Here is a 27,925-nt window from a genome sequence, read left to right as displayed (position 1 = left end):
CAATTAAGCTTGACCGCTAATAGTTTTTATCTTTGATCACGTTGACCTTTAGAATCAATTAAAATCAATTAGATAATAACACGTGGCAGTTTCTACTTTAATATTATATTTTATCATAATAATCATTAAAAAGTAAAAATAAAAAATAAAAAATCATAAAAATATAAAAATTATTAAAACTCAAAATTCATATAAAGTTATTAAATAAATAATCATAAAAGTCATAAAAAAAACTTATAAATAAATATGATAAATTATAAAAAAAAACTGAAAATTATAATAATAAAAAAGTCATTTAACCCCCTAAAATCATCAGTAGGATACACTTCTGCTTCAATAGGATAGCAAGCAGAAGAAAAAAAATGCAGCTTCTAACCTATGCTGCCCAGGATCTATGATGTTTATTTACACAAACCAATGCTGACATTGCTAAAGGAAAAATGTACTCGTAGGGTTTGCAAAGAAATGTTCACGGCACACCATCTTTGATTTTCTACAGCTACTCCCGACAAGGGTTGCCAGAAGGGCAGGAGGACCACTACCTGTTGTTTGAAGCATCTTTTTCACTATCAGGTGTCTATCCAATATCATCAATTCCAGTAGCTTTCTACAACTCTACAGAAAGTTTAGAGATGCACATTAGAGGGAATATAAATAAACTTTTAAGTCTTCATAACAGTATACAAGCACATTAATGTGGCAATCTTTACTGGTTGTATGCATACCAAATCGTGGACTCTATATGTTTGATGGATGATCAACGCAATCACATAAATATATGAATTTTTTTTTCTCATATTGTTAACCTTTTCTTTGTGTGCGTATTAGGGTTGAGGGTAAGTATGCATCCTAGGATCCTACTTCCGCCAAGACCATGTCAAGGTAACTTATTTATCAAAAGTCAGAAAGAAAAGAACTCCAAATCTGTATTGGAACTTCCAAGTTTTCACCAACCATGATTGTAGGTTATGGGCAGAAAAAGTCAGATCAAACCGTGCAAAATATTTGTCCAAAAACCTAATTCGTTTATTATATGATGATCATCAATTAACCATTTTCTAATCTTAGCGATCAGGTGGGGATGCAAGACATTCAGTATCATGACTACAATCTTCCACCTCCACCCTCAACATAAGGAAAATAGAACAGCATACCTGGGGATTTAGTACATCCATTTGGCAGACAATGTCCTCCTGGCCCAAAGATTGAAGAGAGGAACAAAAAGAAAGTCAGAAAGGCATATGATAGAAAACACATTTACCCCACCTGGAGAACTATTGCCCAAACCAGTAAACACCAACATCAAGAAAAGTCATACCCAAAGCAATGGGCAAACCACCCAGAAGAAGGGTTGTGCAAAATATGGGAAAACTAAATAGAGAAAACACAAACTAATCGAATCTTTTAATCTTCTTATTGACTTCAATTCAACAACAGAGGAAACCATTCATTTCAGTTTGATTCCAACTTTTGTTATTTGAAGTCTGAAATAGTCCAAAGTCATCATAGCTACACTCAAAAGAATTGTTAAGCATACTACTTAACCAATTCACAATAAGTGGGGAGACAACTCGAATATAAGACCAGAGGAAACCCAAGTTTAAAGCAATATGGCATAATGCCACTTAATACTTCCTCATGTGTAACTCAACAAGTGCCAATGCGTGGAAAACCTTACATGGGTTAATAACAGAACAGGAGAAACTAGGCTCTAATATCATGTTATGCATCCGACCTAAAACCAATAGACAATAGGTGAAGAAGTTCAACTTGTACCAAAAGAAATCTATAATTTAAGTGTTTTATAACACCATTTAACAAGAATAATTAAAAAGTAGAATGTCCTTTGGAACATCCAAGAACTGAGAAATAACTCAGTGAACCAAACTGTTAAAACTCAAACAAGGCCAGTTTTTCTATTTTAGAAACCAAATACTTCAGTTTAGTTAAAAATTTTACTTTCCCACAAAAAAAATAAAAACAAGAAAAAAAAAAGGTAGAAGAAGAAAACTAAATTCATGACAAGCAAAAACTTCCCCAAGTTTTTAAGTAATACAACAGCTTGCTGACAGCTTTAAAAGGTGCCTTCTTCTATGAAGTTAAAAAAAGAGTTCTAAAAGTTCATATCACTTTAAATTAAGAAATTCCTGTTCATCAAGTGCTTTCAGAAAACCATGAAATTAAATCAATATGTACAGAAAAGGCAGTACCTCCAATATCCCAGGATTTTGCATCACAGTACCAAGAACACGTCGTATAAGTCCATTGTAGACCATGTTGTTGATGGTCCCATCTGCATTTAACCATGGCAATATAGGAACCAATCTCTCACCTGAAAAGGGCTCACAAATCATACCCTCATCATCCCCTTGTGATAAACCAACTTCTCCGTACATGCAGATTTCATTTGCATTGCTAGTAGGAACTTCATTGGAAGGTAAAGCGTGCTCTTCGGGAAGATTAAGAATAGTAACTTTGTGCACATCACTAACACTTGAGCTGCCCAATAACTTAGCAGCATCAAGACTCTTAGTGTCTTGCTGGACAGAGTTGCCACCATCCTTGGCTTGGGATGTTAGCAACAAAGGTGTTTTAAGATCTCGATGGAAACTTGAAACTGAGGCAAGAAAATATTTCGAGTGATATAAAGCATCAACAACACGAACAGAGTCATATGCATTGACCTGCATGAAAGAGATCACAACATCAGTGCACATGAATTTGGTAACGGGAAGTTTTAGAAATCATCTAGTACTTTGAAAATATAGTATAAACTACCAAGCCATGATCTTCTCTCCCTCTTTCCTTAAAAATTCCACAACCTAACAAAAACCAATACAACTTGACTGATCCTAAGTTCAAATCCTACTTGAGGAGATTTAATTCATTCCAAATTAAAGAACTCAGAATGTCAGAATGAAAGGATTCACTAGGACCATTAAGATCAGGTAACCATTGCTTGTATCTTCGTTTCTATAGCACCCTAACCCATCGTATCATGTTCTGTTCTGTGATATTTGAGAATCACTGTCAACACCAGGGTGTAGGTCTCCAGGATAGTCCTTTGTTCCATAGTCCAAGGGCTATTTATAAGCAGCCAATGAAGAATTCTCAAGATATACTAGTACAAGCAAATGTCTTAAAGATGAAGTCATCGATTCCCCATTGCCAGATCTGTTTTAACATTCTACCGTCAATACTGGAACACGGCTACTAATAATTTAAGGCACCTTCTACCATAACCCCTTCCTTGCACTATTGGCAAGAAGCGACACAGGGAATACATATATGAGAAAAAAAATTACATACTAATAGACAAGATTTATATTCCAATGGTCAAGTATAGCAACCTTTTTAGCTACTCCAAATGCTTGGAGAGTATCAATGATGATTTCAGGTGTCTTTTCTCCTGCAAGATGAATATCTCAACACATTCAAAGAACTGGAAGTTACATGCATACATCCTCTTTCATAAATATGAAGATGAACCCCAAGTGCAAACATGACCAAAAAACAAAATACCTGGCATTTTGACAAGACCATAAACATCTTCTATGCTCAAACCTTGGTCACCAGCCTTCTGAATTTCAGTGCAAACAGCCTTGATGATCTCAGAATCAAAGTGACTGCCTTGCCCTTCATCAGAAGGTTTTGACAATAGATGCTCAGTGTAACCAGCCATAGCTTCCCAAGGTGACTCAGCCGACTTTGATGCCGTAGTGACACTATTTCTAAACTCAATCATTTCCTTCATATGGTCCAAATTAGTTGAACTTTCCTCATTCAAAAGCTCAGGGTTGAATGTTTCCTCATCCTTGAACAATTCTAAAGAATTGGCTGCAGGAAATGTTGAGCTATACACCGATACCATGATACCAGGAAAGCCCTTTTCTCGTCGTGAAACAAATTCACCTTCTGCAATGGATTTTAATTTCTTAGCCTTATCTACATCACACAATTCATTATCCTCAGCTCTACGTTTTAAGCTTCTTAGGTCTTCAGCTTCTCCAACACCTTCATCTGGTAAGCAAGGGGAAACAGAAAGCTCACCAGAAAAAACAAGAGAAAACAAGTGGAAAATATCACCACATTGCAAATCTGCAGTAAGATTAATTCCCCCTTCCATTACATCTTTTTCTCTTTCACGAATCCAAGCAGAAAAATTAGCAGCTCTCTTTCCTGTATTGCAAGGAAATGGAGACTTGGAAATACTGTGCAAGAACTGTTGAGAAAGCACAAAAGGTTGACCGCAAGTACCACCAATCTGCCAAAAGTTGAAGAAAATTCAGAATCAGGAAAACAAGGGTAAACAGGGGTGGAATTTGAATTGATAACAGCACAATAGAGAAAAGAAATAATGCAGATCAAGAAGCTGGCACACTGACAGCAAGGGAATGTAAGGTGAAGTCATCTCAGATGGTTTGGTACTGTGGAAAGAAGACATTACTTAACATAAAGTCAATGGAAAGAGTTGAATTACTAATACCAGAGTTGTCGCCAAAGAAAGACAGGAAAAGAGCACACTAATATAACACTGTTCTACTTGATTAATAAGATAAAAAGTACAACCTGCCCAGCCCTGTTCACAAGATGTACTGCTTAAGCTAAAGGCAGGAGATGATATTATGCTATAAATTTAAACAGAGAAATGGTGCTAAAAGCCATATATATTAAGAATCCAAGGATGTCCTTGTGAATATATCGGATTTTATTGAAATGCAAAATAGCTCTAGAGAAATTGTTGGAGTGGTCCAATGGTGCCGAAAGCCTATCACTAAGGCTCCAAGGATATCGTCCCAAATATCATAAGATGTTGACTGAAATGAAAAGGAATTCTAGACAAATTAGTGAGTGGAGATCTTTATTGCATCCTAATGCATCTTATTTCATAAGATTTATCTTATGAAATACTGCTCTTCTACTTAAGTACAAAACATTAACACCTCTATGTAAATTGCATAGATTGAAATAACTTAAAAATATAGGAGATACAAACTGATATTTACCATAATTTTTCTATCTCTAAGATAGCTAAAAGCTGCAAAAAGATCATGTTCTGAATATCGGCGCAAAGTTTCTGTCAGCAAATTTGTAGATGGTGGCGCTATGGATATGCTCAAGAAAACAAGCTTAAATAGTTCAACTGCATTAGAAACAGCCAACGATTCGTGTACTTGTCTGCCAACACCATTTCCTATATTCCATAGCTTAACTAACTTTTGATGAAAGCGGTGTTGTAAGCTTTGATTAGAGCCCTTATGTTGCTTAGCACCAGGAATTCCAATACTTCCATCTTGGGTAGTTGCCAGAACCATTTCAGGTCCTTGTTGCTTCTGCTAGGAAACAAGAAAGCATAAAAACTTTCAGTGTACTTAAAATCAAGATAAATATAATATACCAAACATTGGGAAAGAATGCCCAATGATGAAAATCAATAAAAGCTTTCCAACTGCAATTTGATAATTTTTTTTGAACTTTAGGAGCACTAATGGAATATATTTGTCAGCCCTAAAGTGGAGGAGCTACATAATCTTCTGAATTCATGTTTACACTAGACCACTCAGCAGATAAAGGTCTGACCTTTTTAGAGGCCTCCAGTTTAGCAATCTGTTTAAAATGAAGAACATCCACCAAAGCACTTTTTATCTTTCTGTCATCAAAATCATCCCATCTTTCTTTCTCGAAGCCTACATCTTCACCATGTTCCATTCCATGTTCAATTGATGAAAATCGGAGAAGTCTGCAATCACTATTGTTGGATGACCTATTTTGCCTTTTTTCAATATGCATCATATACCGTTCACTAAGCACATTGCATAGTTGCATTAATGCTTTCCTAAATTTTGCACTTCGTTTTAGGTTTGTCATTCTTCTTGCACAAGCTCTAGGAGGTGCAGGTAGGCCATCAAGTGAAGTCCAATCTACACGGTGAAATTTTGCCCCAAGGGCAGCACGGTATCTTGCATATTGGGTTACCAATTCCCTGCATAGAACAAAATAATGTGAAACACAGAACCGTAATATATTGTAAACATCTTTCTCTTCAAAGTCCCTATACTATATCTATCATCAAGTAAAGCAGATAGACAACCACCAAATGCATAAAATAAATGTTAAACACAAGCAACTGACGAGGTTAGAGACATACTGAAAATTCTCCCAATTATCATGTTCTCAAACCTTCTTATAACTTAACAAAATTACTGCCAGGCAAGCATCATTAGTTGGAGATATGTTATGCATGAACCAAAATCGAAGAATATGATATATCTAACATTTTAAAAAAGTGCCCCTGTGCCCACTTTCAATTCAATGTTAACTGTAGAGATATGCTTCTCATTTCCACAGTCTTAAGAGTATATACTACAGTCTACCTGTCTGCCTCATCTGTCCATAAGATTCTTTTTCTACGTGTTGGCTTCATTTTCAAGAAGGAATTCTGGATAATTAAGGAATAACGCTCCTCATCTTCTTCATGTGACCCTGGCTTATTCACAGCTTCAACTAGATCAGCTTCCTGATATGCTTGGAAGGCATCAGGTCCCACTGAAGAAGCTAAACGATAATCTTCTTTTGGCTCATCATTTCCATCAGATAGTGTACCACCCTCCTTTTCATCTAATTGTATGACTCTTGCATCAGCTTTTATTCCTTCTATTGATTTGACAGTTGATCTCTTTCTTTTCCGAGCAGATGACTCTTTATCTCTTTCTCCTTGATACTGCTCTCCATTGCCATTTGGAACACCCCGAAATCTATTAAGACGCTTTTGCCGCTTATCATAATATACACGAAGTACCTGTAAACAGAAAATAAATTAGTTTAAACCAAACAAATTATTACAACCAATTGGACACTAATGGTTGCCCTAGAGAAGAGGGGGGGGATCAAATAACAATAGGCAAAACATACTTTACCTGTTCTAAGGTCAGATTAAGATCCTTTCCAATCTTTTCACAGTCTCTATATGAAAGTTTTTCATGTAAATTATCCTTCATGATTCGCTTAAGGAGCTCAGAACGCTGATCAGATGTCATAACTCGAACTGAGGCCCATGATCGATTAAGGAAAACCTGCAATTATGACTTAGCTTTTACATTTCACGTAGAAGGCTATTACAATGGATATAGATGCAAAGCAGCAGCAAGCTATAACTTATAAATAACAGAAAAGTTTGCAAACCTAACACTTATAGCCTGTATGAATTTAACCATGCTTATAAATAGGAAATTCCTAATCATCCGCAAAAAGTAATACACACACTAATACTTACACTGACTGTTGAATGTAGCATCACACTGACTTTATATTATCATTGTAAATTTTTAAAACAAGTTTAAATCTAATAAAATTCAGTTAGACATTATCTCCTATTTTTACAATCTATTCTTAGAACTAAAATTCTAAATAATAATTTTTATTTTACCTTTTCAAGTATGATATGTGCCATGAATTTTAGACTCTACATTTCTGTCTGGTGCATACCTCGTGAACAGCAGACCCAGGGAATGCATGCAAAGCAGCTCTTGAATCAGCAGCTGCATAACAATATTCCAAAGTTTTCCAATAGTCATCAACAGCTTCTCCGTTAGAAAAGATGAAATCATGCCTGATTCTAGGACGAAGGTCAAGAGAACTAGAAGTAGATGTGGCAACCAGTGATAGTGGTTCCTCTATGTAAGGTTTAAGCTCCATAGCATGGGTCAAAATGGCATGTGGTGCCTTTAATCTGTTATCTGAACATTCATCAGGTACCAGCCGAATCAACTACATTACCAAATAATGCCAGTCAAAGAAACAGTAATATGCAATGCAAGTGCAGAGAGAAATTCATCAAAAAAGAATCTATACAGAACTAACTATTCTAATTTAAAACAAAAGTACTGATTAAAACGTATAATCCCCTAGAAATTGTTTTAATTTTGTTGATCAGGAATTTTTATATTAATACATTCAGGAGTTTGCATGCTCTAATAATATTTCATTCTACCAATATACCATTCAAACATATTCCATCTCTCGTCTTTCCCAGCAATTAAAATAAAATATGCTGCTACTTTGAATTTCAGCAATTCAAAGTAAGCCTGCTCAGAATTGAATTCTAGCATAAATCCATTATATTTGAACAGCTTCAAATTTGAATTCTGCTAATGCATGTCAACTTTGCTATCATAATATTCCTAATAACCTACGTTCATACAAACAACAACCGTGAAACAAGACATAAAGAAAAGGGAATTCTTCAAGCAGATATTTAACCAATATAACGTTGCACCAGTTACAAGAGTGTCTACAAGAAAAGGCATTCTTCCACAGTAGCTACCACTTACTTTATGTCAAGGCAAGAAAATATTTGAGCCTTGTTTATCTAAAAATCAAATGTTAAAATTCACATTCTAGGATCAATAACTTAGAACAGCCATCATTGTCTTACAACAATGTCACTAACATGTCAAACCTCATAATTGGATAGGTAGAATAAAACCCAGCTTTTTCATGGTAAAAAACAACTAAATGGTTTCAAAAGAGAAATCACAGTGAACATATTAATGATGCAAAAGTTTCCAGAAGAATGAAATATTCCTACACGATTAACCTCCTGGAAATTTGGCTAAGTAATTGTACCTTCAAACGCCTTAGGATGTCAATGAGCAGTGAAAGTCTTCCAGTTGCCTGAGTATCCATTAGAAGCCTATACTCATCAATGGGAAGATCAGAAAGACAAAAGCCTTTCTTACACTTCTCAATCATATCATCAAACTTTAGAGTAGTTCCCACAACTTGTACAAAAAGTTCAAGTGGAATGGCCTTGATGGCTGCTTCCAGTGAAAATAAAATGCATGAACCATGAAGATTTTTCTGACCATGCAGGTATCTCTCAAGTGATAAAACATCATTCCAACCATGAAAACTGCTCAAGAAACCCCACAAAAACCTATGAAGCAGTTTCAAGCGTACCATTTTTGCCAGCACAAAACCATTGGCACGCATGGCTTCTAATTTAGCAGCCTTGGCTTCTAAATCAACATGGTTCAGAGTTCTCTGGACACCATCTAATACAGGAATTGAATCATTGCTTTTCAACTTCGATGTTGCATGGCCACGGACTTGCATTTCAAATGATCTCAACCTGTCATGAATTTCACTCAGCAGCTCCGGATGTAATGCTTCAACAGACGGGTGCAGAACCACCTGAGTAATACGGCTTCGTCCACAATTAGTTACAACAGGCACATTAATGTGCATGCATTTGCAGTGCCCTTGTTGCTGAAGCTTCTTTAACATTCGATCAACCGTCTTCCTGTCCAATTTTGTGCTCTTGTCCTTCTCAAGTTCCACAAGCCATCGATACAATTCAGGTCTTAAAATAAACTTCTCATCCTGTATAAGAAAACTAGAATGAAATTTGTATTTCTAGAAATTGTTAAGGATGGTAAACAAGTTTATAATCTCAAACTACGTTAGCCTGACTCAGAGGTGAGTGTAAAATAGAGGCATGTCTCAAACATAGGTATGCTTGATTTTTCCTTAGCTTTTCATATATTTGGAGGATCATACCCCCATACTCAAGCCCAAATATGTGTCAGACAGAGCTGTCAAATAAAGGTACCAAGGGAAAACGAGGAGTTCGCATAACATAGATCTCGATTTAAGCCTTCAGTCAAGTGCCTGGAGAAAATACCTGTAAACGTCCAAGCATCCTTTGCTCCCTTCGAGCACCATCAGCAGTCAGAACTTGACTTGAATATGTCTGATATGAGCCAGAATCAGGAGGCCTCAACAAATCAAGTCCTATAGGCTGTGGTGGAGCAGCACATATTTGACTTTCAGTACTAACTAAATCAAGTTCTGCTTCACAGGCAGTATTACTTTGCTCAGTTGGAAGCCCTTGTGTGTTGTCAGAATACAGAACAATATGGTTAGTTTCTCCAGGGGAGCCACAGGAAATTTCAGTATCATTTTCCAAATCATTCACTTTCACGGGAGTAAAAGAATCACTTGCAGAAGCTGAAGGATTATACTCTAGAAGATTTTGGTTCAGTTCATCAGGAACTCCTGAATGGCCAACATCAAGATTAGAGGTCTGTTTTTCATCATCAGCATTTTTTGCTTTAATCAAAAATGCATTTGATGATTTACAAGAATTCCCAGATGTCCAAACTCGATAAGCTGTAGTCTTTTTGTGGCTTTCAGCTTGCAGGTGCATCCCAAACCTAGAGAACATGTTAAAGAATCGAGAATAGCTTCTTTTCTTGTCAATTCCAAGCCTCTCACATACCTGCTCGTACCATATATGAACATGAGAGAGTTACCAGTTTGGAAACAAATGACATACATTTGAGGGAACTTCATGCAAAATCAGACATTGAAAAGGCACAGATAATTAAAAGTTTAAAACTACACACAATAATATGATTAAAACATAAAAAGAAAACTAGTAAAAAGCTGAAATAACTATAAAATAGATCATTACAGCTATCTACCAGTGACAGCATTTTCAGGCATAAATCAGTATACTGTAGTACATTAAAATCAGTATGCTTCTTTGGGACAAATGAGTGATAGCAACTAGTGCTGCCAAGCACACACATGTCATGCATAATATACATGCATTTCGAGTTTTGAATCATCCGTGTGGCATCAAACGCAAAGACACTACAATTATATTGAGGCAGTATATTGCTGATCAATATCACCATTCCCTGCCAACAAAATCTTAGCCTAGTGGGAAGAAGCTTGTGTGGTATTAGAGATAAGGCTCGAACCCTAGTGTCCCAACCCATCCCCCAATTAACCAATGTACCAAAAGAAAAATAAAAACTATATCATCATCTTGATGGAAGTAAGAGTCTTAACATAATTGAACTAGATGATAACCATAAATCCAAGTGAATCTCTTCAGCTAAGTTGGAAAAAGAACAAGCTGTAAGAGTTGCTAAGACTTGATTGAACAAACAGCTTGTTTATGCTTTTTCGACTCCGTTAACAGCATGCAGTACATATTTGAATTGAATTTCATCTTTCTTAAAGCATGATTAGTAAATATCTAAAGGCCTCGATTTACATTTTAAGATCCACTCTTCAGCTTACAACAAACTAATATTTGTCAAAAACACAGCATCATAGCCATTAAGATCAACAAGATCATAACAAAGAAAAGTCAAGAAAATATATATGCACCGTCATAACCGGTAAACCCTCAGATCCTTCAGCATCGACCATATCATAAATTTGATTATCAATGGGAAGCTCTACAATCTGGTCTACATTCAGAATTGACTTTCCAAACTTCAGCTGTTGTCCTTTGTCAAGATTATCATCACACCCGAGAATTTTTGGCTCAAAATTCTTTTCAGGAAAGCTCTTCACCAACCTTAGGCAAAATTCAACCTAAAGAAAATAGAAACAAATCACAAATGAACACTCACTTAGATAGTGCAGAAGTAGACAGAATATTTTTCCATAAAATATAATCTAGAATGTTTTACATGATTTTATATGGTATAATTGACTGCAAGGATCTGTATTGGTAATACTGGCCAAGAAAGCACGACCAAAGGCATGGAATAGTTTCATCAACTTCATATAAAAGAAATCTTATATTGCGCATCAAGGCAAAAAATACTCTTCATAAAAGATGTATAACCTCGTTCACTTAGTATATTTAAAGTTTATGATATTGAATAAATTTTATTAATTAGTCAACAGTAACAAAGTTATATAAGGTTAGAAAGAATACACAACGTTAAAGACATAATCAGGAATAGAAGGTTAAACAATTACATATCAGCTATTAGGGAACATATATAAACAGGAATAAAATAAGAAAAGGTTGTAATAAAGAAGGATTCAGCAGCTCCTCACCAGTTGGAGAATAGAACGAAAGAATCCATTTTAACTAACTGCCCCAAAATGCTTAAAACTTAGATGAGTTGAATTGAGCATGATTTGAAAATAGACAAACTTCAACCAGAAAAAGAAGAGAGAAAGAAAAGAGACAGGAAGAAGACTTTCTAGAAAAGCTTATTACAAATCCTCACAAGGTGTAAGCCCATCAACATAACTTTTTCTGGAAATTTCTATTCAGCATAAATGAAGAAAAAGTAAAATGGAATCTTGCAAAAGCATGAACTAAGAACTATATAGTTTACATCACCTTCTCATTGACAACAGCATGCAAATCCTCGACGAGACCAGCATCTTTTAACCTGCGGTAGATCTAATGGCATATATGCAATGCAGCACATGGTATGAGGAAGACAAATTCAAAAAATCACTAGAGAGGAGCAGATTGTGGACTAGACAAAATTAAAATGAAGCACCCCCCCCGGCCCCTTTGAGAGAGAGAAGTAAAGATAGAAATCTTACGTTTCTCCAGGCTTTGTGGCCTTTGGATCTTGTATAACCTAAGTCTCGTTTAATATCTGAGACAACAAGAACCTTCAATAGAACGAAAATCAGCATAATGGCATAACATCAAATGCATGAATCTAACAGCATTCTGAATATTATTCACCTTTCCATTGGCTTCTTCCAGTTTATCACAAACAACTTTCATTGCAGGTAGATAATCAGTCACGGAAACATTTTCTTTCCCATTTTCTGAAGCAAATCCATAGTCATCAGAAGCATTTTCTTCACCATATGCAAGGGTTTCAACAGTTTGTTCTTCTTTATTAATCTCAAACTTCTGTTGAGAGCCCAAACGCTTCGCGTATCTATGCAAGTATATCAAATTGGTGGTCACAGATGAACTGTTTTTGGAGTCCCCTTCACTGCAATGTTCTTTCTTCCTAACAAGTGCCGGTTGTTTCACAATCAACCCTCTGCATTCAAGGTTCTTTAATATATAAAAGAAGTTCTTCCCTTCAATACCAAATTCCTTTGCAAGCTGACTTTGTGTCACTCCATTTGTTCTGCAAGTACCATCTGTTAATAACCTATCTCTCTTTAACATCACTACAAATGTGGCTTCACAAAGAAGTGAATAAGACTTAAGATTTTACCAACCAAATTACGCGTACCAATATTATTCACTAACTGCAAAATCATAAACCCTAAAGCAATAACACTTTCTGAAGTCCATAACAATTATATATCTCTATCTATTTCCAGTAGTTATTAGTCTTCCCCTCTTTCCATCAATTTTCTACTTTTCAATCCATGTCATAAAGGACTACATGAGCCTCATATAAAAATAAAAAGGACGAATTCACTTTACATTGTAGTACTTTAAGAATCACGTCATGTAGCTAATAATTAAAAGAGTATATAGCTGCAATACACCGAATTTTGAATTCCAAGGTGATTAATCAGAATAATCTGCATAACTTATTAGTTCATCCTAGACAATCTAAATACAAAATTCTCATAAACCCACCAATTTCTAAATTAGCTTACCTTGAGAACTTCAATTTGAGAGAAGGTATTTAGATTTCAAATTTAGTATAAATTGTGTGACAAGACAAACATAAATAGTACCTTCAAATTTATTTTCCCTGAATGATGCCTATTGAATGGTAAATGTTAAATAAGTATTATTTGAGATTTTGGAATTCACCTTCTTATACCTTTTGCAATGTGAGGGAATATAACCCCTTAACTAATTTATGCATAGTATGTGCTTTCTGTTCTCGCAATTTGTCCAACTAATCAATTGAAAATCTTATCCTCTAAATTCATCAGAAAAACATAGCATCACAAGTAACTTCACAAGATTCCAAAAAGAAAAATCAGATAACCAAAGGAAACTAAACCTAGCAATAGCGAGTCTTTCCAGAGTGCGACGTTGTTGAGATGAGATTTGAACATTTTCATCATAAAGGCCAACGAAGTTATTTCTAAGCGTTTCATGGGCTAAGATTATGATATCGAGTTTCTCGGCACCTTCAGCGCATTGAATGGAGGCATCGGTAGGGCTAAGAAACTCGGCGTTTCGCGGCTTGAACCGAAGAACGGGGATGGAGAGGAGATTTTTCCAAAGGGAGGCTTTGAGAGGAGGAGGGATGTCGAGTTTGGTGCAGAGAGAGGAAAGAGAAATGCCTTGCTGGCCCTGGAAGCATATTTCTTCCAGAGCTGAGGTGATGATGGAATCCATCTTGGTCGGTTGCTCTTTGGAAGTCCCAAAAGAGTAAACAGTTTTGCACGACCATGAAAGAACAACTTTTTAATAAGAGAACAGACAAAACCCAGTTGGCTTGCAGCAGTGTCCGCCTCAGACGGCGAGCTAGAGGGAGATAGACACGGGATATACGAGGAAGTCAGTCTGATAGAGAGAGAGTTAGATCCTGAACTGACCGGACCGGATCCGATGGATACAAAATTGAAGGCGGTGGGCCGGCCCATATCAGTTGATAACTAGCTTGCTCCATATTTGGCAACTGGTCAAGAGTCCATCAAACCCGTCAATGCACTACTTGTTTGGGGATCCGGAAGGACCACACTCCTGCTAAGGCTAAGGTGTTTTTTTTCCGGGAACTGTTAAAAGGTTTAGATTAATATTACTTCTTACGAATATTTTTGGGTCAAAATTTTCTTTTAAATAAAAGTTAAATTTTTAAATTTTAACAAAACACTACTAAATTATGACACATTTAAGAAAAAAATTATGTAATAAATGTTAGGGTAAAGTTAAAATATTTAAATTTGATATTTAAGTTTGGATGTTATTAGGTTTTTTTTTTAATTTTAAATATTTAATTTATAAAAAGTTGAAAATTTCTCAATCAAATTAAGACAACAATTCAATCTAAGGTTAAAATATGTTGTAAGTTTATGTATTTTTCAAAAATTAAGAATTTAATCCCTATAATTTTATTTTATAAAATTTAATTTTTCTACTTTTTAAATTTTAAAATTTAAGTCTAACAGTTAACGTTGTTAATTTTTTTATTAAATTTAAGTTAATTAAAAAATTATTTTTTAATTACATAACTACCAAATAATTTTTTTTATTTGAAAAATTTAATAAAAAATGTCAATAGTTACACTTGAATTTACGGTGAAAGATCATCAAATCAAACATCAATATCCATGAAAGCCAGGCCAACGACTTTCCCACCCAATCCATGTAAATGAACTCAGGATACATGTCATGTCCCAACGCTCATTCACAGCAACAAGAAAACGATTTTCAGCCGTTTTCCATTACCTCGAATTTAGCAACTCAATTTACCAACTAAAGCAAACCCATGCTTTCTTTCTGAAAACTGTGCATAAGCCCCAGTGCTCCCATTTCTTAACTCTTTTCCTCGATAAGCAACTACATGTATCTGGTGACAATCTCTGCTACGCCCGCCACGTGTTCGATCAAATACCCAACTGTAGAAACCAATTCCTTTGGACTTCCCTCATACGCTCCCATGTTTTCAACGGTTATTTTATCCAAGCTATCATATTGTACTCTAGAATGCTGTGTAAAGGCATTTCCCCATCTGGGTTCACCTTCTCCTCTGTTCTTAATGCCTGTGCTCGCGTCCCGGCAGTGTTCGAAGGCAAGCAAGTTCATGCGAGAGTCGAAAAATCAGGACTCTTGGGGAACAAGGTTGTGCAAACAGCATTACTTGATATGTACGCAAAGTGTGGATTCGTGTTGGACGCCGAAAGAGTGTTCAATGGTATGGAAGAGAAAGATGCGGTTGCTTGGACAGCTATGATTTGTGGTTACACTAAGGTGGGATTAATGGATAAAGCGCGGTTCTTATTTGATGACATGGAGGGACGCAATATGGTTTCTTGGACAACTATGGTTGCTGGATATGCGAATTATGGTGACATGGAAGCAGCTAAGGACTTGTATGACAGGATGATGGAGAAGAATTCGGTTGCTTGGCTTGCTATGATCGCAGGCTATGGGAAGTGCGGTGATGTTAGTAAGGCTAGAAGAACATTTGATGGAATAGTAAAGCCAGACGCTTCATGTTGGGCAGCAATGTTGGCTTGCTATGCACAGAATGGATATGCAAAGGAAGCTATAGAGATTTATAGGGCAATGAGAGGTCAAAATGTCAGAATTACGGAGGTTGGAATGGTGGGTGTTATTTCTGCTTGCACTCAAATTGGAGATATTAGTATGGCAGAGGCATTGGCTAAGGAATTGGAAGAAGGATGCTGTGGTAAGTCGTGCTTGTATGTATTAGTAATTGCTAGTGTGGTACTATAATTAAATGCTTTTTTTTTTCCTCATTGCATGATAAATACAGGTCGGACGCTCTTTGTGTCAAATGCGTTAATAAACATGCATGCAAGATGTGGATGCATGGAGCAGGCCTGGATGGAACTCTGTAGAATGAAGCAGAGGGATGTGGTATCTTACAGCACAATGATCACAGCCCTTGCTGACCATGGAGAGTGCCAGGTAGCTTTGGCTTTATTCTCAAAGATGCACAAGGAAGGAATCAAACCAAACCAAGTTACATTCATAGGCGTCCTTAATGCCTGTAGTCACGGTGGATTGGTTGAGGAAGGATGCAAACTCTTTGAGCTAATGACACTTGTTTTTGGCATAGTGCCCTTAAGTCAACACCTTACTTGCATGGTTGACCTCCTTGGAAGGGCTGGCCACCTTGAGAAGGCATATAATCTTATCATTGAATATGGAGATGCCTGGGATGCTGGAATTTGGGGTGCTTTGCTTGGAGCTTGTAAGGTTTACGGTAATGCTGCACTGGGTGAGATTGCCTCTAGTCATCTCTTTGAAATTGAGCCTGAAAATGCTGGAAATTATGTGCTTTTGGCCAATATTTATGCTTCATTAAATAAATGGGAGGACGCAGAGAAACTGAAGAAGATGATTTCTGAAAAGGGAAAGAGGAAATCTCCTGGTTGTAGCTGGGTGCCAAGTTGAGGAAATCTTGTGCATTATTTTTGCATTACATGATTACTCTGCTTAAGGTTCACTCCTTTTCGATCTTAAGCAAGCATAGCCCGCATGCATGTGTTTGGCCATTACAAGTAACTAAATTAGCCCATGGAATTGATTTGATGATCCAATGCGCACGGATTTGGGTTCTACGATGTAATTGACTGAAAAAAAGGGGGTCAAATGCACCTCCCTGCTATCCGCTGGCAAGCTAAATCTATCTATAATTTATATAATCTATAATATGTATATAAAAGCAATTTTGAATTGAGGAGAATTACTTTATTAGTAATTATCTTTTTAATTTAATTTTAATTTAAAAATATCACATGTCACAAAATGATTGATGAAATAATATTTTTTAATGGCTGAGGTAATTTGTGTAATGAAATATAGTTTAGGTACCACTTGGTGTAATAGAGTATAGTTTGGGTACCATTTGTGACAGGGGCCGGAATTAAGTTGTATATTTTTACGATAGCAAAAGTGAAATTTTACCATTTTAATAGCTTATATCTTTAAAATTTTAAAGGACTAAATTAATTTTTTTCTCATTTTTAATGGTCAAAGTGTAATTTTATCATATACTAATTTAAGTTTTTTAAAATTATAATAAGACTAAAGGTGAAATTTTTTATTTTAAGGGAAGCTGAGGTCTTTGCCAACCCCTTAGCTCCACTGCTGATTTGTGATAAAAAAAATATCAACTTAAGAAAAACAGTATAATTTTATGGTTTAAACCTAATATTTTTATGTTGAGTTCAGAAAAATACAAAGCTGACCACTTGAATCTTAACAAAACCTCCAAAGTGTTGCCAAATTATTGAGAAGAAAGGAGGGGAACAGAAAATTACCTAACACCTTAAAGCAAAATACCAACAAAATCTAAGGCTCAAACTCACTCGTGGTTGGAGACAAAAAACGATTTCTACCACACTATGCACCCGTTTTGCATGGACAGCTATAAAGGCTGTCGAGCCAATTATGAAAGCAATTTGTGGCGAACTCCGCCCCTAATCTAATCCCAAACTGGTTGGGACTGGTTAATCCATATCGGCTACACAAGCCAAGGTGCCACCTACCCCTCCGGTGCCTAATATATGTTTATGCATGGTTGGTGAGTGACATGGCTTGTCTACATCTACCTAGCCCTAATTAAGCTGATGATAGTTACAATTCCATCCTTCTATTTATTAGTTGATTTGTGTTGTTTCGCTATCCGAATAAATTCAAAGGGGTTCCCTTCATTCTCCCGATCAATATATTTTAAAACACAACCAAACTAAAAATAAAAATATGTTTCGATAATGACAATTCGAATCAATCTCAATATGTATATATGAAAACAAGCATTGGACTTTGGAGCACCTAAAAACAAGCAACTAGTTGGCCTCAACTCAACAAATATATGATTAAGGTTTATGGTTAGAGCTGAAGCTTGAAGGACGCACGTCCACCATCTCATGATTGTCGTCATCTACTTATTTCCCCCACCTCACTAACCATTTGTAAAGTAAAGAAATATTTCATGAAGGAAAACTAATTAAAAATTTATTAAACTCAAAGAAAATCTTAATTAGATACTCAATCAATTAATTTTATTAAAAAATGTAAAGTAATAGTGAAATATTATTTTCTTTGAAACCCCCCAACAACACATCGGTGGTTGCATGATAAATTGCTTTAATTTGACAATGCCATGTCTTATGCTTAGTTATTACCATACAAAATTGATGGACCCCTGAATATAATTACTACTGTTTTCTTTTTTGTTGGTAATATATATATAGTTGCATAGGCAATATAGAGCCTACAACACTTTTTGAATATAGGGTAGGATAGAACAGCCTTTTCATTTCTTTAAGCTAAGTTCAAAAATTTTGCCTTAATTTAATCAATTAGGATATCAATACTGTTAAGATCTAGGTGGTTCTCTTAATTAAGTGTATCTTCAACACCTTGCTTATTGTTATGGTATTTCTCATTACCGATCCGAGATTCAAATATAACTTCGAACTATATCAATTTATAATTCGAGCAGATATGGAGGAACTTGGACCCCAGGCTCGCATGTTCTTGGATGTTCGCACACAGAGGATACGAAGTCAAGTGGGTAGTTCGATGAACACATGTTAAGTCTAAAACAGTATATATGTTGACATGCATAGAACATGCCTAAAACGTCATTTCAATAAACAATTATCATATCATATAAATACTCAATTTCCCTTACCGAAAAGACAAGCAACAAAACACTCAACGCTTATTTAAATTTTTAGAGGGGTAATGATTTGTACCCAAAAGAGAGAACACCAACATATAGAATACAGAGAGAAAGAGAGAGATTTTTCATGCACAATGGTTTTAGGATCGTTCTATCCTATGTAACTAAACTTTTTGAGGGCAAACTACAACTTAGTAAATAAAATTATTTTATCAATTTAGATTTAAAATATGTAATGATTAATTTAACCGGAATGTTTATCTATTTTGTCATTTTGATTTTGATTTTGATTTTGATTTTGATTTTGATTTTGTTATTACTTTGGTGTTTAATTTTTAAAATTTAGTCAAATTATTTTTTGTTAGATAAAAAATCGACTAAATTATTAAAATTTGAATTACACTAACATGACAACTTAATTCAAGTGTATTTCATAATTCTTTTTATAAATATTTAAAAAACTCAACGAATTTTTAAAAAATTCATAATTTTTTAAAAAATTATCCACGTCAGAAATGATGTAAACATAGATATCACTCGGGATTGATAGTTCAATTAGTTTTTCGTCTAACAAAAAACAGTTTGATTAAATTTTAAAGGTTGAAACCAAAATGGTAGAAAAAGAATTATGATAAAAATGAAAAAAAAAAGCAAAAATTAGGAGGTAAAATTTTCATTATACCAATTTAAAAATGTATGAATATAAATAAAAGTTTTAATTAGGTAATGTTGCGAATGTGGTCGTCAAATTAACTGCAACTGATATTTTGAGAGAATAATAGTGAGAATAAAGAATACACAAATTTTACGTGGAAAACCCCTAATTAATATAGAGAAAAAAACCACGGGCAAGGATAGAAGAGTTTTACTATGAGAAAACTAAGAATTACAACTTCTCTCACTTTAACAAGGAGAAAACAATGAAAATTATAAATAACACTCTCTAAAACTATCTAACTTCTCTGATGCGTAATGATTTTGGGATTGAGATAATTTTAAATGCTAAAATAGATAGGTTATTTACAGTGTTGAGCTTCAGGGACCAAACTATAAATAACCCATTAATATAAGAGACAATGTAACGACCCAAAAGTCAGTGGTGTCAGAAAATGCAATTTCAGGATCCCGTTAAATATATACGGGGATTTGTTATAGGTGAATTGAACTTTGGATAGGTATTTTTTTCTCAATTAATAGTTAATTAGGGTTTAGGGACTAAATTGTAAAGTCCAATAGCTAAAAATTGTAAAGTCCAATAGACCATGTTAAATTAATCCTCAGTGGAGGTATAACATGGCTATGCTTAAAATTAATTAATGAAAAGTAAACATAACTCATTAAATTAATAATAATAATGTTAATATAGGTATATATATTGGAATCGGTGGGAAGTGAGAGAAGATATCTTCTTCCCCACCGAAATTGAGAGAATTTTGAAGGAAAAAAACGCCATAGCCGAACATCAAGCTTTTATTCAACAAAAATTTGTTAGTATAATTTAGTCTTTTTCTTGTATTTTTTTATATTTTTGATATTATGAGAGCTTAATCTAGCTAGCTCGTGTATTAATTTGTAAAACTATGAAAGTTTTGAAAATTTCCATCTTTGAGAATTGAAAATTTTAGGTGTAAAATTGATAGATTTTAAGCTTAGATGTTAAAAAAGATAAAACTGTAAAGTTAATTGATAGTTTCGTACATTACGAACCAAATTGAATAAATTCTAAAATTAGATGTAAAAATAAGAAATAGAAGTTCCCTAATGGACAATAGTGAAATCTAATTTCAATTTGAAGTTTTAAGTTGAAAGTTATGTTAGTCCCGATTTTAGGGGCTAAATTGAATAAAATGAAAATCTTGTATAAAATAAAAATCATGCCCATAATTAACATATTGCACAAATACTATCTCTAGCATGTGTCACATATCATATTAGCACATCATGTTACACAACCCACATCACATTACCACATATCACACAAAATAAATAAGGGGTATAAAAAAGCTTACGCTCGGAACTTAGAGTAGGGGTTTAGACTACTCCTAAGCTCCCAATTAACACTATGAATAGTGTCTACAAGCATCGATTCCAAACAATCACCGTTCGTGTTTTTGCCTTATCGCCGAAAGCTTAAACTAGCTTTTCCTTACCTTTCACTTTACTCGAAGCTTCACCACAATAGTTCACACAATACACACAATTATCATTCAGCCAAGGACTCACCAAAATCAACTAAAAACACAAGTCTAAACTAAATTCTCATGAAACTAATATTTCGACAAGCTTAGTCGAAACATAAAAATCTCAACACCTACTCGCTCTTATCACATGAAACCGATTCCAATTGGCCTATTATACATTTAAGAATAATTCACAACCTTTAAACTACTCAAAACTACACAATTTCATAATTTCAAAATTTTGACATACTAATGACAATTTTACACGTAAATTTAAAAAAACATTGGAATTCTTTAACAAAACTTTAAGGAATGCTTAGAAACCTTCTAATCACATCAAAACTAATTGAAAAACACTTTGAAACATCGTTTTTATTTAAAATACCGAAATTCACCATTAATGACCCAATTTTCGGCATTTATTCAAAACATTCGATTCAATAGGTAAAAACTCTATTTAAAAGATTAGATAACATCAAAACTAATAGGAAAATGAGTTGTTACCCCCTATGGGGGGAAAACGAATGTTTGGTTGCAAATTCGAAAAATCCACAAATTTGAGCAATGGTGAAATCAATGATGTTTTTAATGGTTTTTATGGAATTCTAAAGAGGTTTAATGCTAGAATGATGGTAGAAATCTAAAGGAATTGAAGTTTGAAAATTAAAATTAGATAATGAAACTTGGGTAAGCAAGGGACGGCTAAACACAAATAACAGGGAACGGTTTCGTAAGTTCCTGTAGGTGGGGGGAAATATTAGCTTGATTTTAAAGTTTTGGGTTATTTTCCCTTTTAGTACTCCTAGTTTTAACCCCATTTTTAAAACGATCATTATTTTAAAATTAAAGATCTCTTGAACACCATTTTCAAAAATTGATTTGATTTTCTAAAAAACCATGGACAAAGACATTTTCGGTTTACCATGCTTCGAAATTTTCAAGTACACTAGATATAAAATTCCTAAAATACCCTCAAAACTACTAAACCCAATTTCAGGGTGTGACATATTTCAAAGCTTCCAAACATACCTATCAATTTGATCAACAAAAAATCACTTTTACTTGATTCAAAGCTTACCAAATCATGCTAAATAACTCAAACATTCAATCCAACCTTTAAAAAAAATTCAATCCAATATTAGTCCCTATACCTTAATTAAGCAATTAGTAGGCAAAATTGAAGGACTAAACTTTAATATTCTTTTATACCTTAAATATAAATATATATTTAATATTTATGGACCTGGTTTACGAAAATGGGGTTTCAAAATCATTTTTTTCGACACCACTAAAAATCGAGTTGTTCCAACCAATGTGATTTTTGCTAAAACAAGGGTAACGTCGCAACAACTAGTTCCCAACATTGCGACTTAGATCAATAGTGAGAGGGGTTGCGACGTCGAGACTTCTGAAGTCACAACGAAACTCACTGATTGAGGAAGTCGCGACGTGATAGCCATGATGTTGCAAAGCCAACTTGTAAATTTTGATAACTTTTCAATTAAGTCCTCAACCAACCTCGGGTTAGCAAAAGAGTTTTTGTAAGCTTGTATAAGATCTAGAAATGATTGCACAACACTTTGTGAATGTGTTTATACTTGTTAGCATGTTGGTATGGTTATATCGTATAGCAATCAACTGTAGTTTCTCCAATAACGAATGTGACATCCTGTAACTCCGACCCGGTGATCGGATTGGGTAAGGGGTGTCACATGAACTACTGATGAAAAGGAATAATTTTCATGTCGTTTTTTAACTGTAGATGTTAACTTTGTTACACCTTTACTTTATTTGATTATTTTTAATAGTATAGAAATTAAAATGATATATTTAGTAATAGAGAAACTAATTAGATTTATTGAATAATATACATTGGGTTGAAGTGGAGGGGGGTTTTGGAGTAGGAATACATTAGCAGGTGAAAGCCGAAGCATTTTGTGCTCCCTCTCTTTCTATCACATAACTTGGAAGCTAACCAGATTTGACGTGAAGGCCTTGGAGGATCAAACATGATATCCTTTTGTCCACTGCTTTTGCGACCATGTATCTATCCCCTTCCCTTGCCATTGCAAAATTTTATTATTTAAAGTTTGAATGAGTATAATCAATATTGAAGCATGAACAGTCTTTCTTTCACTATGCCCGAAATGGATGTATGGTTGCAGAGTGGTGTTATGTTGAAGCAATGAAGGACCCACTCATATTGACAGCAAGCAAAAGAAAAAGGCTTCAGTTGGATGATAATTGAGTAGAAAATCTGCCCTTGCTTTTCTCCTCATCTTCATCTTCTTCTCTCTCTCTCTCTCTCTCTCTCTTTTACTTGTTGATTTGTTTGCGTTGCGTGTGAACACGGTTTCAGAATCTTCAATCACTTGTTTCTATCTTAGCTAGCTAGCTACTTTATTTAATTTCTTTCTCTTTTAGACAATCATCATCATATCGTTTCTCTTTCTTTTTTCTCTGTTTCTGCTCATCAATGGTTGCTCATTGTTTAAGGAAACCAAAATGAATCACGCATAATAAAGCAACCATCATATAAAACCAACAAAAAAGAGGGTAAATTAACTTCAGTACGGCTCTACCAAAACAGAAATTTGTATTACTTCTAGATGTAAACCCCCCAAACCATTTAACTAATTTAATTAATAAAACTAGCTAGTTAACTAGTACTAATAGTTTTGTTGCTGTATGCATGCATTTAGGGGTAATCACACAATCAAACCATTTGCAATGGCTCGATTAGTATCGAGGTGGGTAGTCTCATACACAGGCAACTCTTGCCGATACCTTTCAATACCTATAGCTGAAAGATTATCCAATTCGAAAAGTTCGGAGCTTGCGTAACTAGCTGCGTCTTCCTCCTCCTCCTCCTCCTCATCATCATCACTATACTCTTCAATATTGCCGTACTCTTCCTTTTTCTTCTGGTAATTCTTTAAAAGATCCTTAGCAGCTTCCACAACTCGACGATTTTCTTCCATGATGCGCAACTCTAGCTCTTTGTCGATTGGTTTTCTTATGGATGCTTGACTTTGATGGTGATCATTTTTATTCTCACGGGGCCTGGAATAATCCTCATGATCAAGACAAAACCTGACTGACCTTTTTGTCCCGTTGCCTCTTGAAGATGGAGTCTTACTCAAACAGGATCTTGAAAACGAGGAAGCTGAAGAACATGTTGACGATGTTGGTTGCTCAGATTTTGACTTCCTTTCCTCGTATCCTCCTGCCGACGATGTAATATTTTTCTTCTTTGCATTCCCCGCAGTGAAAAGTGAGTTAAGAAAGGCTGCAAACCGACCACCTGGAGATATTGGATGCTTAACCTTTTTGAGATCGCTGTAAATCTTCAAGGCCTTGGATTTTGTTCTCACAAAACCCCCTTCATGCTTTGGTTTTTTTTGTGTAGCACTAGCAGCTGCATGGCCATGGAAACTGTCTTCAACGCTCGTCCGAATAGGCTTAGGCCTATGGCTATGGCTATGGCTATGACTATGAGTAGTGTAATGACTTGACGATAATGATGACCATGACCTTGATTTTTCACGATAAAAGGAATCTGATTCTGAGGAAGAAAACCTACCAACGCAGCTAGAATCAGAAGAGCTGGAAGTGAACATGGGATCATCAAACTCATTTCGATAGATCCTTTCAGAATCCGCCATGGATTTTCGTCGTCTATCACAACAAACTTTCTTTTCCATCCATTTCTGGACCATGCAAGCACTTTGCATTTTATCTTCTTTCAGTGAAGGGTTACTGCCGTGCTTCTTCCCGTACAAAATCAGCTCTCCCTCTCCCTTAGTACTGCCATTATTGGATTCATCAATGGAACGGTAGATGGCATCAAGAAGAGTTGAAGAGAAGGATGGATTTTCTCTCCTGTTTCGGTACCCATCTTCTCTTGGTAGCTTATCCCACGTATTCATGCCTGATTTATGGGTTGAAATCAAAATAAGCTGAATACCAAGTGAAACAAGAAAGAGATTACAAACGGCAGCGGCAACGATGAGTTATTTATATTACATATGTGAAACAAACAAAGACAACCGACTCACTCACTTCATTCTTTGTCTTTGCAGAAAAAAAGGAGACATATATTTAGTATTAGAAAAAGAAAGCATACATTTCCATTGATGGTGGCTTCCAAATGAAAAAGGAGTGAGAGAGTAATGAAAGCCAAAAGCCGGCCTGAACTCGAGACAGAAATACAGAGGAGATGATTTGAAAGCCTAAAATGCAATACAAACAAATATTTGTGTTTTCTCTTTCTTTCGCAAGCACATGTAAATCCTCGCACACACTTGGCCAACTGGGTCCTAGCCGCAACAAATCATACTCTTCTTTTACTGCATGTTCTCCAATTCATAAATTCATAAATACAAAGCTAATATATTTTAGTATATTTAAACTCATATTTTTCTGTATTAATAACAATATTTATATCAATCGAACTAATATTCAATCGGTTATATAAAAAGATTTTAACTTTAACTATTATTACAAGTTTTGATTATTTGTTTTTTCTACACAATACCTAGAACTACCTATAATCCCTCTCCAACCCATAAATAGGAGGATAATGCATTTCAACTCATTCGAACTTACATCCTCCTACATTAACAATAATGTTCATGCCAATCAAATTAAGACTTAATTGATTAATCAATACTTTTTATATATATATATTAAATGTTAAAAGATGAATTTTGAAGTGTTGTTAATTAAAAATGAGATGCACCCTGAAGTTTTGTATAAATCCCCCCTCACATGAAGTGACCTAAGATCCTTGCTTTTCTTTGCAAAAGATAAAGATGAAAAGGAAAGAAAAGATAAATAAATGTGATTAATGGGCATCATGATTGTTAAGCTTGCATATATAGATGGATAGATATTGATTGTTGATTCTAACAGCAAAGCCAAGATTGATCTGCTGGGTCCATTTATTTTAATTGCCTTCTTTTTTTCTTATTACTATTCTCCTTAAATTAATCTTTCAAATCATTTATCTATTATATATATATATATAGGAGTAGATCTTTGTGGTTGCTTTGCCTTAGCCTTTGCTGCTCTACTTCTAGCACTAGTTGTCTCTACAGTCTACAGTCAAGTAATGAGGCTGAATGGGTGTTTTGACTTCGGTAATTAACTCATTATTTGGACTATAAATTCACACAAATTCTTTTGCATTTAGTTCAAGTTAGGTATATTAAATTTGACAACTGTTCTTATATTAAGATCTGGATTCGGTAATATTTTTCACATTGTGACTTAAACTTGATCATTATTTTTATATTAAGGTTTGAAATTTAGGGTTTTTAAGAATTAATTTCAATAAAAAAAACCGAAGTCTCAATGTGAAAATATTTGTTAAGTTCAAGGCTTAACTTGGACAAAAAAAAAATTAAACCCTAATGTGAGAATAATTGTCAAGTTTAGAACTTAATCTATAAAAAAATCAAATCCTTATATAAGAAAAATTGCGAAATTCAAGTTCCAAAATGTGATATAACCCTTTTGGCTTTGCAAAAGATTACGAGACAATACGAAGATCAGCAATAATGCATACCATGCTTAAGTTCTGCCTTTTGGGAAGTTTTACCGTGAGCTTCAAAAAGTGCATCAAAAATTTTCAGGTTTATTAATTTTTTTTTTAAATTTACTATAAATTTTAACTTACATCAATATTCAAATTTCTCAAGTTAAAAATTTTGATAAACCTGTGTCCGCGTTAGTAATAGGCTTGAGTCAAAAAAGTCTTACCCGAAGCTAGACCCATTTTTTAATTGGACCTTTTTTTTGCCCAAGTCCATTTTCTGGGTATATATTTTTACCCAAACCCTCTCACTTTTCAGGCAGGCCTCCGATTCTAGTGGTCCGACCTATGGACAGGTCTAGTCCACACTATTTTCCTATTTTTTTTGATACATTCAAATGTATAGTTTGCAGCAATGCTAGTATGTATTAATTTCCTGCTTAAGCTTCTATTTTTTTAAACAGTATTCAATATTCTCCGTATAGATTAAAAAAATCGATTATTTGATACATAAGTAAAGTTGATTAGTTAATTTTACATGATAATTTTTTTTCTTTTCATTTTTCTTTCTTAAAAAAAATCCTAAACAAGTTTGTAAATTAGGTTCAATAGTACAATTTATGAGAAAATATTCACTCCTAATATATATGGGTGATTACATTTGCGGAGTAGTAATAAAACCCGTTAAATCACATTTTGGGCTTAAACTTGGTAATATTTTTATATTGAGGATTAAATTTTTTTTGGTTTAAATTAGGTCTTAAACTTAATAATTGTTCTTACATTGGGATTTGAATTTTTTTTGTCCAAATTAGCCCATGAACTTGACAAATGTTCCCACATTAACTTGAACTTTTTTTTTGTCTAAGTTAGTCCTTGAAAATCCTAAAGTTCAAGGCCCCAATTTCTAAGTTCATGCCCCAATATAAGAACAATTGTCAAGTTCCATGCCTAACTTGGACCAAAAAAAAGTTCATGCGCCAAAATGAGAAAAATTGCCAATATCTAGTCCTAATGTAGGAACAATTGTCAAATTCAGGACTTAACTTGGACAAAAAAAAAATTTCAGACTCCAATGTGGAAAAGGTTGTCAAGTTTAAGATCCAAATAGTGATTTAACCCTA

The 27,925-nt window shown here is 34.6% G+C and overlaps 3 protein-coding genes across 8 annotated transcripts; 1 reads left to right on the top strand and 2 right to left on the bottom strand.

Annotated features, from left to right (window-relative positions):
- Positions 1-224: 224 nt before the first annotated feature.
- On the bottom strand, positions 225-14,461 carry LOC107931588 (uncharacterized). Of its 5 annotated transcripts, none has more exons than XM_016863517.2 (17): positions 13,758-14,461; positions 12,518-12,917; positions 12,370-12,441; positions 12,158-12,220; positions 11,182-11,391; positions 9,683-10,279; positions 8,626-9,381; positions 7,486-7,767; positions 6,918-7,073; positions 6,375-6,799; positions 5,581-5,983; positions 5,007-5,336; positions 3,523-4,264; positions 3,351-3,409; positions 2,211-2,684; positions 1,155-1,193; positions 225-615 (listed from the first exon to the last, which is right to left on the bottom strand). In XM_016863517.2, exons 1-17 carry the CDS (start codon positions 14,096-14,098, stop codon positions 430-432), a joined length of 5,535 nt encoding a protein of 1,844 aa, XP_016719006.2. In that variant the 5' UTR covers positions 14,099-14,461; the 3' UTR covers positions 225-429. The 5 variants fall into 5 exon arrangements, with proteins under 5 accessions (XP_016719006.2, XP_016719007.2, XP_016719008.2 ...); XM_016863518.2 differs by having other exon boundaries at positions 5,007-5,333; XM_016863519.2 differs by lacking the exon at positions 12,158-12,220.
- A 537-nt stretch (positions 14,462-14,998) lies between these two features.
- LOC107931569 (putative pentatricopeptide repeat-containing protein At5g37570) lies at positions 14,999-17,153 on the top strand. Its single transcript, XM_016863489.2, has 2 exons — positions 14,999-16,115; positions 16,203-17,153. Exons 1-2 carry the CDS (start codon positions 15,095-15,097, stop codon positions 16,844-16,846), a joined length of 1,665 nt encoding a protein of 554 aa, XP_016718978.2. The 5' UTR covers positions 14,999-15,094; the 3' UTR covers positions 16,847-17,153.
- A 6,648-nt stretch (positions 17,154-23,801) lies between these two features.
- Positions 23,802-25,523, bottom strand: LOC107931555 (protein BIG GRAIN 1-like A). Of its 2 annotated transcripts, none has more exons than XM_016863479.2 (2): positions 25,328-25,523; positions 23,802-25,224 (listed from the first exon to the last, which is right to left on the bottom strand). In XM_016863479.2, exon 2 carries the CDS (start codon positions 25,192-25,194, stop codon positions 23,974-23,976), a length of 1,221 nt encoding a protein of 406 aa, XP_016718968.1. In that variant the 5' UTR covers positions 25,195-25,224; positions 25,328-25,523; the 3' UTR covers positions 23,802-23,973. The 2 variants fall into 2 exon arrangements, with proteins under 2 accessions (XP_016718968.1, XP_016718967.1); XM_016863478.2 differs by having other exon boundaries at positions 25,392-25,521.
- Between the last annotated feature and the right edge of the window lie 2,402 nt (positions 25,524-27,925).

This window comes from Gossypium hirsutum, chromosome D04 (assembly GCF_007990345.1).
Source record: "Gossypium hirsutum isolate 1008001.06 chromosome D04, Gossypium_hirsutum_v2.1, whole genome shotgun sequence".
NCBI lineage: Eukaryota > Viridiplantae > Streptophyta > Magnoliopsida > Malvales > Malvaceae > Gossypium > Gossypium hirsutum.
Note: the sequence above shows the minus strand (reverse complement) of the source record. Positions and strands in the feature narration are given on the sequence as shown.